This window comes from Microtus oregoni, unplaced genomic scaffold (genome assembly GCF_018167655.1).
Source record: "Microtus oregoni isolate MIOR12 unplaced genomic scaffold, Mior012 000001F_ref0000356, whole genome shotgun sequence".
NCBI classification, from domain to species: domain Eukaryota; kingdom Metazoa; phylum Chordata; class Mammalia; order Rodentia; family Cricetidae; genus Microtus; species Microtus oregoni.
In genome coordinates this window covers 15,940,090-15,953,534 of record NW_024543060.1, presented here as the reverse complement: position 1 = coordinate 15,953,534, position 13,445 = coordinate 15,940,090, and the positions used below count along the sequence as shown (strand labels likewise).

The window sequence follows — 13,445 nt, the reverse complement described above, 5'->3', positions numbered from 1 at the left end:
TTTTTTTCAAAATGAATTATGCATCTGAATCATCTTCAAGATGAAAACAAAAAAGCAGAACAAAGCATGCCCAGGCCTGACTCCTATAGACTCTGATTCAATAAGCAACTGGGGTGTGGGCTACCTGCATGAATATATTTTTTTAAGTTCTACTTGTTCAGATGTGCAACCGGGATTGAGAAGCTCTGGAGTGGTATGAGGCAGGCGTGAGAGGGTTGAGCAAACGGGGCTCAGACAGACCAGATGGTGAAGGAAAGGGCATGCAAATAGAATCTAACAACTTCCCTAACAACTTCACTATTTTCAGAGTTCTGTTTGTGACCGCCCGAAAGAATCGGAACTCTAAGCACTGTGCATGAGAACAGGGGAAAGGCCCTGTATCTGTTTTGTAAATAATTTCTTTATGGATTTCATTTTGCTTGACAGGAAACAAGTTCAGGCCAAGGCAAGTATGTCTGACCTGATGTGTATCATCTATCACTCAGACTTCCTAAGTGTCCAGTGAAAATCAGATACGAACCCTGCCCCCTCTCAAGTGGTCACATATGCTGGAGTGGGTCCTATGTGTGCTGGTTACCTCGCTCTCTAGTCAAGTCGAGGTTGGTGCACACTTGCAAGACTCTTCTCAACTCCCAAATACCCTAGAGTCTTCTCATTCAGGAAAGACACCGTCAGTATTCACAGGCTCACCAAGGAAGACAAAGGACCCTCTCCTTCCTCCTTAGCCCAGTCTACAGAAAATATGCTTTCTCTTACATCCTTATCTATGTTGAAAGTTGGCTATAATTCCATTTACAACGGTACTTGACTTCCATATCACAGTTTTAAAATAGATGACATTAAACCCTTGGAGGATAAAGGATACTTGATTTTGATCTTATTATTACTCAAAGAATGAATGCATTCTGTCCTATTAGGGGCGTATTTTTTTTTTTTAAGGAGCCTAATGAGAACTCGATGTGGTCAACACAAAAGAGGGGGCAGTCAAGGATGCTGATCCCCAACGAAAACACAGAATAAGCAGAAAGGGATGGGGGAATGAGAATCGACTCACTTGTTTCTGGAAACTAAAAAACTAAATAACAACAACAACAAAAAAGTAAAATGTTCCCGACCAAAGTCTCCGGGTCCCCTTACTTGAGCCCAGGACTGGAGGGCGCTAAGAGCTAACGTGACAGGCTGACCACACTGCTGGGTCAGCAGCTCCTCCTGCAGTCCCCGGGGGCCCGGGAGGAAGGACGCTCCTTCCGTTCTGCTCGCCTCCCGGAACGCGCCCACCCGCGGCCCTGCTCGCCTCGCCGCCGCGGCGCCCCCGCCTCAGGCGGCCTCCCCCAGGCCCTCGGCGGGCTACTGGGCCGGCGACCGCTGACCCGGAACTGCTGGGCGGCGGCGCGGGAATCCCCCGCCAGGGGCTCCTGCAGGCGACTCCCGGGCGCCGCCCCGCGGCCGTGGCGGGAACAGCCGGTGAGCGCGGCCGCCCAGGCCGCCTGGAGGCCGGGACGAACGCGGTGGGGCGGGAGGGGAGGGACAGAGGGCGGGCGACTCCGGGTCCAAAAGGACGCCCCAGCCCGCGACCGCCGAGGGGGAGAGCGGGAAGGGACACCGCGGTGAGTGTGCCAGCAGGTCCGGGACGCAGGGCGAACCCCCGCGGACGGAACAGGCTCTGTGTGTTGTCCCCCAGGTCGCCCTGCACAGCTGGCGGAAAGTATGAATGACAGCGGCTGTGCCCTGGGGCGCGGGGGTCAGGGTGAGCCTGGGTGGTCTCGGGAGTGAGGGATCAGTAGCGGTAGGGATCGCCAGGAATTCAGGGGTAAGGGGTCACCAGAGGGGCGCTCCAATGGGACTTGGGAGGACTGGAAGGACAAGGGGACAAGTATTAGCAAGTGGGCAGGAATGGCCCCTGATCCAAATGGCAGTGGTTTTCGCGATCATCCCAAGCATGGAGTGCTGTGTAAATGCTGGGGAAAGCCTATCCTATCGCTCAGATTCTATCTTAAAAAATGAGATTTGTGGTGGTGGCATACACCTTTAATCCCAGAACTTTGGGAGGCAGATGCAGGTGGCTCTCTGTGAGTTCGAGGCCAGCCTGGTCTACAGAGCGAGTTCCAGGACAGCCAGAGGTACACTAAGAAACCCTGTATCGAAAAACCACAAACCAAAATGAGGGGTTGGGAGGGGGGATGGAGGGAGGGAGAGGGAGAGGGGGAGAGGGGGAGAGGGGGAGAGGGAGAGAGAGGAGGGGGGAGAGAGAGAAAGAAAGAAATATGGTGATGCTGCTCAACATGCTAAAGGTGAGGCCTTATTATTTCATATGAGATATGATCTAATCTGATAAGCATGACATATGAGATATGACCTAATCTGATAAGCATGACGGGAATAATGGTATAGTAGCAGATAGATTGGCATCGTATAATTTTAAAGCGTGACTTGCTCTCTTTTCCGACCTGGGCTCTGGGTTTATTTGGGCTGCTTTTTGTGTTAACACAATTACTTCCCTTCTGGCCCCCACAGATTGATGCTGTGTCTGTAAGAAGACTGGCACAGTTGATTGCTACCTGTGACCATTTCTCTTTACGGCTGATTTGACACAAAAGTCTTTGAGGAAAGTGCATTAAGGATGGCAGAAGCCGTCGTGATTGATCTCTTCGGTTTAAAATTGAACTCACAGAAAATCTGCCATCAGACATTACTGAAGACATTGAACGGTATCCACCACCACCATGCCCCCAAGGCCAAGCTCCTTTGCATAATGTGTGGTGGTAGTGTCACCAAAGAAAGGGACCATGAAAACGGTCTTTCTGACATGGAAGCAGGAAATGGATTTCCACTTCTCACGAGAGATTTTGAGATTATTAGCAATTCCAGTATGGCAGCCTCTCTGTATACAATTAAACAAAAAATTGATGAAAAAAATCTGAGCCACATTAAGGTGATTGTACCCGAGCACAGGAAAACGTTTGTGAAGGCTTTTATCGATCAGCTCTTCACTGAAGTCTATGATTTTGAATTTGAAGATTTACAGGGAGCTTGGGGAGAGAGCCTGTTGAAACTGTCCACTGAAATAAACGTACCCACAGCTCATCAACTAGAGGAAATCCAAAGTGAAATAGAAGCGTACTTGAGAAGCCTGCCGACCCTGAAAGGGGACTTAACTATTATCACATCTCCGTTGATCCCAGGTACCCTACACACTCTTTTGTCACTTGTGAAAATCCAGACTTTCTTCGGACGTGTCTCACTTCCTTTTTTCCTGTTTCTGTTCACGCTTGTGAATTGCACATCTTTTGCAACATGGGGGTTTTATGACCTTGTGGGTCAATGGCATCAAGAGATGACTTCATCAGAGTCACCTCAAATAAGCAAATTGGTTCCCTGTCAATTCCTCTTTAAGGCAAATGTCCCAATCCTCCTTAAAAAAGAAAAAACAAAGCAAAGCAAGATCATTTTTGTTGTTGTTGCTGTTGTTGTTGTCCTGGAAGATCTTGTATGTAGAAATGCTGACACTTCAACCCTTTGGGCATTTGGGCAGAGGGTAAAATTTCAGAAAAAAAAAAATCAATCTTCCTTGGATAAGAAGTTTTTCTCGTGAGCAGTCACACAGGGTGACAGCCGTGTGTACCAGTGCACGGGGGTGCAGAGTGCTGCCAGAACTAGAAAGCACACAAACAATTGCAGACTGCAGTGATCCGGGAGGGTCTGGCCGAGACTCTGTCTTCTGTGTGTTCCCTTGTCTCTGTAGGACACCTTTTTACTCTGTCACTTATCATCAACAGATACCTTCATCCATGGATTTACGACAAGGACAGGTGGCATATCCTACATCCCAACCCTTAGCTCCCTCAATCTTTTCAGTAGCTGCAAACGGAGAGATCCCAAAGTAGTTGTTCAAGAAAATCTTCGTAGGTTGGCGGATGCTGCAGGATTTAATGCAGAGAAGTTTTACCGAATAAAGGTAAATTTTTGTTATATATTTTGGTTTTCCAAAATATTGGCATTCTCACTGTCAATAACTATATAACTATTAAGTTGTGTAATTTTTGCTTCTGGAACTTCATCTAACAGTTTAGGATAATGCTGTGATTATTTTTCTCTGCTTTATATGTTATAGCCTAAAGATCAAATATTCATATGTGTCTGTGCTCTCGGGCATGTGCGTATGTATGGATCTCATCTAGAACGCCACAGTTCTAGATGTAATATTACTTTTCAGTGAGTATCCAACCACTACTGCTCTATCAATACAGAAGAAAGTCCCCGGATGATCAGGAAAACCTTTGGGTCTATCAGTACAGAAGAAAGTCCGCGAATAATCAGGAAATGGTTTGGGTCTTTACTTTTTGTGTGAAGACCCGGCAGAACTAGGGTCTAAGTGAGGAGAAAAATCTGTTCAAGAATTCTAGATTTACTTGAGTCTAAGAAAAGGGGGGGAGGGAATCACTGATTTGGTACTTTCACTTTCTAGCAAGAAAGTGAAACTTGCCTTTTGTGAGAAGTACTCAAAATAAAGATTTACTCATCTCTGGGGAGGTGGGGGATTTGCATGACTTCCGAGTCAGCTTTCCTAAGAGCAACATCTGTAGAGATGTTATAGTTGGTATTTTATTATGTATAGAATTGGATAATCTATACATTATAATAATGGCATGCTATAATAATAGCATGATTACCTAATGTGGTACCCACATCAGTGCTTTTAGAAAAGCCCACATCTAAGAAGTTTTGTTTTCAAAACGTTTTTGCCCTGTGTTCTCTACTAGACGGATCACGCCAATGACGTGTGGGTCATGGGGAAGAAGGAGCCTGAATCCTATGACGGGATAGTCACAAACCAGAGCGGAGTCACAATCACAGCTCTCGGTGCCGACTGCATTACTATAGTCTTCGCAGATCCTGTGAAAAAGGCGTGTGGGGTTGCTCACTCTGGTAGGTGTGTTTAATAAATCATTTAAGAGTTTGTTCGTTTGCACTGTATTTTGTAATTTCTTTCCTGATGGGCATAGAAAGCTGTTAATTGTATTGCTTTGTGATAGGATGAGGCCTGTGTACTCTCACTATGGAAACAGATATAAGGAGTCAACAAGCAAATTAGATGAATCAGAGTAGAATTTGTGAAGTAGGTGGTACCTAGTGGTATTCGGGAGTCCGTAGGTTTTAAGCCTGTCAGTATTTCTAAGCAAGTATACGCTATTAACATATAGGGTAAGATAACCCTGCAGTATAGACTGAATTATCTTTAGTCCTTGAACTTTTTTAATGTGCATAATAATCACAGTCTTTGTAATAACCAAAGATAATCCTTCGTGCTTTTCAAAACACTGTAGGGTGTGGCTGCCTCTGGCTGAGAACCCATAGAGTCTGAGTACCAGGGAGCGGGGATGTGAGGCACACTGGATGCAGTTCACAGCATAAACAGCAGGAGAAAAGCAGTAAGCTTTAAAACAAAAGAAACAAGCCATGTTTGTCTATGCCCGTGAGTGGAAAGACACTTTTAGTTTAGTTACTTTCACTAAACCGAGACTGTCACCAGAAGAGAATTAAAACAGCATCTTCAAAGGCGATGTTTTGTCAAACTTACGGAATTACTTTCTGAAAAAAATGAAAAATAATATTTATTCTGTGTTTATTACCCTATGTAAAATGAGACACAATCTTTTGAGTTTTATCTTACTTATAGATATATGACTCTTTTGCTTTTTAGACAATACAGAATCAAGGGTCACCATTTGCTTTTGACAAGCTAAGGTAACAGAATTGGATGAGGGGTCAAGTTCACTGTATGACCTTGTCAAAAGTAGCTTCAAATTTGAACCTACACTCAAAGGGAAGAGTATTTCTTAGGTTTGAAACACTTATTCTGAAAATATCCAAGATTTAGTCAAAATGAAGCTATACATGTGAACTTAAAAATCATTGCTAAATAAGCCATGAACTACAATACAGTGGAATACATTATATACTCACCGGGATCAGCTAGTCTAAACTCCATCTGAGGGACTAATTTAATAAAAATATCCTAAACTAGCTATGTCTATGTGAATATGTTTCCGGTGGTGAGAAGATAAAGGAAAGTTCCTGAGGAAGAAAGGGTATCCTTGTGTGTGTAGAAAAGTCTTGACAGTAATCAAAATATCTGTACTAAGTTGTTTTCTTCTGAAAATTACTGCCTACATTTCCAAAGGTATTTCAGAATCGTGATGTTATAAATTCAATATGTTTTTCTTAAAGTCTTTTCTACCAAAAAGCTTCTCCCCTGTTTTTATCATTGAGACCAACCTATTTCATTCTAGTCTTCTTCTTCTTCTTCTTTTTTTTTTTTTTTTGGTTTTTTAAAACAAGGTTTCTCTGTATTTCTTTGGCTGTCCTGGAACTTGCTCTGTAGACCAGGCTGTCCTTGAACTTATAGAGATCTTCTTGTCTCTGTCTCCCTAAGTGCTGGCATTAAAAGCCTGCTAGGCTCTTCCGGTCCTCTTTCTACAATTACGTATTCAATGACTTACCAATGGACACTGGACCTATTATTTAAATATTTATTACTTCCACCATGTCTTCCTTTTAGCTGAAAAGAAGAAATGAGCTCTTTACCCAAGTGTTTAGTTTAAGAAGGACAGGTGTATGGAGTAGTGAGAAAAGAGAGCAGGGGGACTCCTTATTGTCCACCTAAGTCAACTGAATTTGCATCCGAATGAAGGAAAAAAATGTAATTCTCTTAGGTTTTATTTTAGGAAACTAAATGGAAGCAGGAATGAAGAAAGTGGCTTAGTCTTAGAACTCAACATGAAATCCAAAGAAAAGAAAGAGCTAGTAGAAAAATCTGTGAGAAGACTGTCAGCTGCAAAGATGAACTTCAGTGTGAAAAGCGGAGAGATGGCCAGACTCCACAGCGTTACTAAGAGAAGCTAAAGAAACAGGAGATAATTAGAAGTCCCATGTCCATAAAGTGAAGACAATGATTGTTAAGATATAAACATTACCCCAAATCATCTACAGATCTGGTACAATCCTAACAAATCCCTAATTGCATTTTTTACAGGAAAAAAGGGGGGGGGGCTTTGGATAGTCACAACAATCTTGTAAAAGATCAAATTTGGACATTTTGCAGTTTCTAATTTTAGAACTCATTTCAAAGCTATAGTATCAAAAATAATGTAACACTAGTATTAAAAATAATAGATAAACCAACAAAATAGAATAGAGAGCCTACAAGTGACAGATAAGCCATGAACTACGGTTAAGAGCTTTTTACCAGCCAGGCAGTGGTGACGCACGCCTTTAATCCCAGCACTCAGGAGGCAGAGGCAGGCGGATCTCTTGGAGTTTGAGGCCAGCCTGGTCTTCTACAAGAGCTAGTTCCAGGACAGGAACCAAAAAGCTACGGGGAGAAACCCTGTCTCGAAAATCAAAAAAAAAAAAAAAAAAAAAGAGCTTTTTACCAAAGATGCCAAATTGGTTATTCAATGGGGAAAGAATGATAGCTAATCTTCAACCAGTGGAGCTGGGGAAGACAGACACCCAGAAGCAAAAGAATGATTCTGGCCCTTACCATAACAATAGTAAAAGATAAGAACAGAATGGATCAGTGACCTAAATTTTAAGAGGCAAAATTATAAAACTCTTAGGAAAATGAAAACCAAGCAGGAAAGAAAAAAAATTTAAAGACAGGTAAATTGAACCTCATTAAAATTTAAAATGCTTCTGCATGAAAGGAATGGCGTAGAAAGGAAGCCCATTATGTTTAGTAAGGGGTTAATTACTAAAACAACACCTGCAATCCTAGAGTCAAAACAGCTGGGTTGAAGAATGGGTAAAGGGACTGGGGATGTAATTGTGTTGGCAGAGAGCTTACGTGGCATAGATGACATTGTCTGTTCAATAGCATCATACAAACCAGGTATGGTGGCTCACATCTCTAATCCCAGCACTCAGGAGGTAGGGGTAGGAGGATCGGATATTAAGGAAAGGAATTTTTCCCTAAAAATGGTTGCAAATAGCTAAGGAGCATAAGAAAAGAAAAGCTAATCAACATCATTCATAATTAAAGAAATGTAAGTCAAACCCATAATTTCAACATGCATCCGTCAGAGTGACTACTACTTAAGACATAAAGCAAGTCTCGAGGAATGATGAGTATGAAAGATGTAAAAATTCCCTAACAGAAATAGTCTTCTGCATATGGTGGCACTTGACACCAGCACTTAGGAGGCAGAGGCAGGCAGATCTCTGAGCCTGAGGCCAGCCTGGTCTACATAGTGGATTTCAGCTACATAGTGAAACCCTACTTCAAGTTAAAAAAAAAATGCTATGGCGAGTCCTTCAAAAGTTTAATATAGAATTGCCACATGACCTAGAATCCTGACTCCGGACCTAGGTCCAGAAGAACTCACATCTACAGGTATAGCATCCTGATCCGTAAGATCCATGAGGCAGAGACAGCCCAAGTCTTCAGTGACAAGAGAGTAAGTAGGAAAACGCGACGTGGTATGGTACAATGACATGATATTCTGTCTTTAAATGGCCATAGATTCGGATACGTGCTGCAACATGGATGAACCTTCTAGACATTGATTCCATCAGCCAGTCACAGACAAACCCAATATGATGCTCTTCACGTAACATACACAGAGTAATTAAAATTCATAAACAAAAATTTATAGGAATAGAGAAATGACAAGTTATTATTTGAGAATATAGTTTCAAACGTGCAAGTTGAGGGAAATGTGTAAATTGAACGCTGCCAATGTTAATACTGAGTTGGACACATTAAGTGACTTACCTGTTATGTGTTCTGTGTTTCATTCCCCTGGAAGTAGAAAAGAGAGGGGAGAAAGACTGAAAGGACATTGTTCCTATGGAGACTAAACATCAATACCAGTTTGCAAAAGAGACTCCCTCTAATTGCCGGTTCTGTCGTGTTCTTTGTACCGTGCACCTAGTGTTAATGATGGTACTGTATTGGAACCGTTACTTTGGGGTTCATCTATGATACACACTTTGAATACACAAACCACAGCTGTTGTTGGGAATCCACATTTTTAACTTCTCCTGTCTTCTTTTCCTCCCATTTACCAGGCTGGAAAGGTACTTTGCTGGGCGTAGCTATGGCTACTGTGAACGCTATGACCGCAGAGTACGGCTGTAACCCGGAAGACATCCGTGTTGTTCTGGGGCCTTCAGTAGGCCCCTGCTGCTTCGCTCTCCCCAGAGAACAGGCAACCTCATTTCACGATCTTCATCCCTCGTGTGTGCGACGGTTCGACTCACTGAATCCCTATGTTGACATCCGAAAAGCTACCAGGTGTGTGTGATTTCGATGCGGTGCCAGAAGCCTGGTTACTGCTTATCGTTTCTGAGATGACCATTACTTTAGAGAACAGTAAATAACTCCCCACAACAATCCAGGTAGCAAATATTTGAGGCGCTTAACATACACACATATGGAAAAACCCACTTTAAATAAGGCGTCTATTCTCACACAGTTTATATCACAGATGATTTCATGACTGTTAGAATTTTGAAGTAAATTGCAAATTGATCTCTACGGAAAACTGCTTAAACCTTGTATAAAATAGCCGATACGGACTTTACTTCACAGCTGTTGCTTAGGTCAGTTCTCCTAAGAAATAGAAACCATAAGAAAGTTGATATTTTGAAAGTATTCTTATTGTCTAATTAGTTAGAAAACATTTCTTGTAAAACATTAGATAATATCAATATGTAGCACTTGCGGTCCTGTGAGTTTTGAATATAAGACTGTGCTTCCTAATCTCTGTTGGACATTGTCATTTCTAAGAAAGGAAACCGATGTCTGATTTGAATAGTGTTTCTATTCCAGTCAGCAAAGCCGTACCCAGACCCCGCCCCGCCTCATTTAACACATGAGTAGAAAGGATTCAGTCAATCCGAATTGATTCTTAAATGCAGCTTGTGAATGAGTGACACTAATTTTATTCCTATTTTATATCACAGCATTTATGAACAAAGTTTTCTGTGAAGAGTCTAGTATGTGTGTGTGTGGGGAAACGTGAAGATCAGATGATTAAAAGTAGGCCCTATCTGAACCAAAGGAGTTTTGTACACAAGTGCCCTTCCTCCCAAACAAGCTTCTGACCCCCAGAGCCAGCACACGTCTGCAGGGCAGTGTGGATCACCGCACAGCTCCTATTTGAGCTTTGCTGATAAAATCTACCATTTCCTGACTAGCCCTGCTGCAGAGTAAACAGCAGCTTCCATCATGCAGAGGTCTTTCCTGGAATGGGTCCACCCAAGTAAACATGCCCTTTCCACGTTGCTCTCACTATCAGTAACATAAACTCTTCTGTCTCTTGATATATCTTTGTTCTAAGGATTCTTCTAGAACGGGGAGGAATTCTTCCACAGCATATTCATGACCAGAAGGGAGATCTTGATCTCTGCACATCCTGCCATCCTGATAAGTTTTTCTCCCATGTTCGAGATGGGCTTAACTTCGGTACACAGATTGGCTTCATATCCATCAGAGAATGAGGTACACAGCCTCCTCTGGCCATCTCTCTTTAGTCTCTTTCCATGTCCCCTCCCCACTCAATCACCCTCCCTCTCCTCCTCCCTCCAGCCTTTCCCTGCCTTCATTGAAAAAGTATTCCTTGTTCCCTATAAAGATAATCAAGTTTTGATTTTTAAGTGGCAAAATGGTATAGAAAAGTTTTGGGAACACATTCTATGATGAAGACTATTCATTTCTTTTTCTAGTTAATTAAGAATAATTAGGTAGGCTTATGTTAAAGTTTTAAAGTAGTTTAATCTTCTTTTTAAAAAAACTGTATAAGAAGTCTTTATCTCTGATGTGAACTTGACCAATGCATGTCTTATTATAACATCTTGATATCTTTCATTATTTTTGTTTTATGAAAAATAGATTAATATTGTAAAAATGGCCACACTTCCAAAATCAGTCTACAGATTGAATATGATCCCTACAAAAATTCCAACACAAATTTTCACACGGATGTTGAAAGGACAAATTTTAGCTCCATATGGAAATACACACACACATAAAAGGAAAAAAACCAACATAGCTAAAATAATCCTGAATAATAAAATACTGTTGGAGCTATCATCATCCTGGATTTCAAGATGTGCTACAAAGCTACAGTGATAAAAAAAAAAAAAAACAGCTTGGTGTCTGCATAAAAACAGACAAATTGATCAATGGAATAGAATTGAAGACCCAAACATAAATCCACACACTTATGAACATCTAATTTTTTTTATAAAAAGGCCATAAATACACGGTGGAAAAGGAGCAACCTCTTCAACAAATGCTGACGGTCACACTGGATGACTGCATGTAGAAGAATCAACATAGATCCGTACTTATCATCCTACACAAAAATTAACTGCAAATGGATCAGAGCCCTCAACATAAAACCACATACACTGAGCCTAATAGAAGAGAAAGACAAGAAATGGACTTGAACTCATCGGCACAGGAAAAGACTTCCTGAACAAAACACTAAGGCACTAAGAGCAACCATAAATGTGCCCTCACGAAACTGAAAAGCTTCTGCATGGCAAAGGAGGCTGTCATCTGGACAACGCAGCAGCCTACAGAGTGGGAAAAACTTTCCACCAACTCCACATCCAATAGAGGGATAATATCCAAAATGTATCAAGAACTCAAGAAATTCGATTTCAAAACACCAAATAACACAATTTAAAAAATGTGTACAGATCTAAACCATTTCTAACTAGAGGAAACTCAAATGGCGGGGAAACATTTAAAGAAATGTTCAACATCTTTAGTCATCATGGAAATGCAAATCAGAACCACCTTGAGATTCCATATTACACCTATCAGAATGGCTAAGAGCAATAATACAAGTGACAGCTCATGCTGGCAAGGATATGGAGCAAGGGGGCACTCCTCTCGCTGGCGGGAGTGTAAACTTATACAGCCACTAGGTATGGAGGCTGAGGACAACTTTCAGTAGTCTCCTCTTGTCTACCGCCATAGGCTTCCAGAGATCGAACTGAGCTTATTAAGGTTGATGGCCAGAGCCCTTACCCACTGAGTCATTTGTATATTCTTCACTCTTTACAATGACTTTAGTTTTTAATGTACTTTATGATTCCTACCTCGATGTTCTAAGAGTGTTAGTTAGGAGTTCATGTTTGATTTCTGTGTGTTTTACAGGTTCTTGACTGAAATTTTGCATCACCGTTTCCTGCATCCTTCCACACTGCTTGCAAAAGAAAATTTTAGCTTTTTGATTCATATAAAACCAAGAGAGTTACAAAACATAATTCACCTTTAGGGTATATTTTCCCTGTGACCCACAACAAGATGATCTTAGTTTAATTCTTATGATAACTAATAAAAGAATCAATGTGATGTTATCCCTCAAGTTATTTCTGTGTATTTATCTGTAAATCAATACCAGGTCTGTTCAGTTCAGTATTTGTTGGATGCCAACTTTTTTTTTTATAGGGATGAGGCTTAACACAGTGAATCAAAATAAAGACAACTTTTCCATTTGAGTCAAATGCAGTAGGCGAGATAAACACTTCCTTTTAAATATATATATATATATATATATATATATATATATATATATATGGAATTGCCTTACACAAGAGTAGGTTTCATTATGGCATTTTCAAGCATCATGGTTTTGCTGATCCTCCCCTTTCCCTTCTTTCTCGTCCCTCTGAGCATCCTTCCACTCCCAACAGCCCCTCCCCTTTCATGTCTAATGTGTTCTATCACCCCCTTCCTTGCTCAGCCGTGTGTTCTCTTTCTAGGTTCAACACCTATATCCACGTTTATACCCACACATATACGTATATGTGTATGTATGCATAAACATTAATGGTTAGGATTCATATATGAGAGAGAATATGCAATGTTTGTTATTCTGAGTCTGGATTATTTTGTTCAATATAATATTTCCAGATCTGTAGGAGAATGTGAATAAAGTAGTCCCACATTAGCTCAGACTTGAGAATAATAAAGGGTTCTTTATTTAGGGGGACAGATTCACAGATCACAGTCCTCTTCACGAGCCGGAAACAGGAACCGAATCCAGTGGCCAAAAGAGAGCAAGTGTGGTTTTTGGTACCCAAGGCCACGCCCAACCTGGTCCAGCATCTCGAAGGCCATTGGCTGAAGGAGTTTCCCCAGCACATATCCATCTACTTTCCTTCAAATTTGATAATTTCATTATAGTTAAATAAAATACTGTATTACTGTATTTTTGTTACCCATTCATTTCTTGATGAACATCTAGGCTAATTTCAATTCCTTGCTGTTGTGGCTAGAATAGCAATGAATGTACATGTTTAAATATCTTTATGGCAGGATATAGAGCCTTGGGGATATGCGTAGAAGTAGACTAATTGGGTCATAGGTCTAGTCTGTTTTATTTATAAAATATATTCTTTTGAGAATTTAATTCATGTATACAGTA

At 41.3% G+C, this 13,445-nt stretch overlaps 1 protein-coding gene across 5 annotated transcripts; it reads left to right on the top strand.

The window, feature by feature from the left end:
* Positions 1-1,370: 1,370 nt before the first annotated feature.
* On the top strand, positions 1,371-13,221 carry Lacc1 (laccase domain containing 1). 5 transcript variants are annotated; one of them, XM_041669686.1, is made up of 7 exons: positions 1,371-1,464; positions 2,515-3,182; positions 3,777-3,955; positions 4,761-4,926; positions 9,070-9,295; positions 10,344-10,504; positions 12,173-12,375. In XM_041669686.1, exons 2-6 carry the CDS (start codon positions 2,621-2,623, stop codon positions 10,501-10,503), a joined length of 1,293 nt encoding a protein of 430 aa, XP_041525620.1. In that variant the 5' UTR covers positions 1,371-1,464; positions 2,515-2,620; the 3' UTR covers position 10,504; positions 12,173-12,375. The 5 variants fall into 5 exon arrangements, with proteins under 5 accessions (XP_041525620.1, XP_041525631.1, XP_041525607.1 ...); XM_041669697.1 differs by lacking the exons at positions 1,371-1,464; positions 12,173-12,375 and adding exons at positions 1,527-1,607; positions 13,006-13,221; XM_041669673.1 differs by lacking the exon at positions 1,371-1,464 and adding an exon at positions 1,527-1,607.
* Positions 13,222-13,445: the final 224 nt, after the last annotated feature.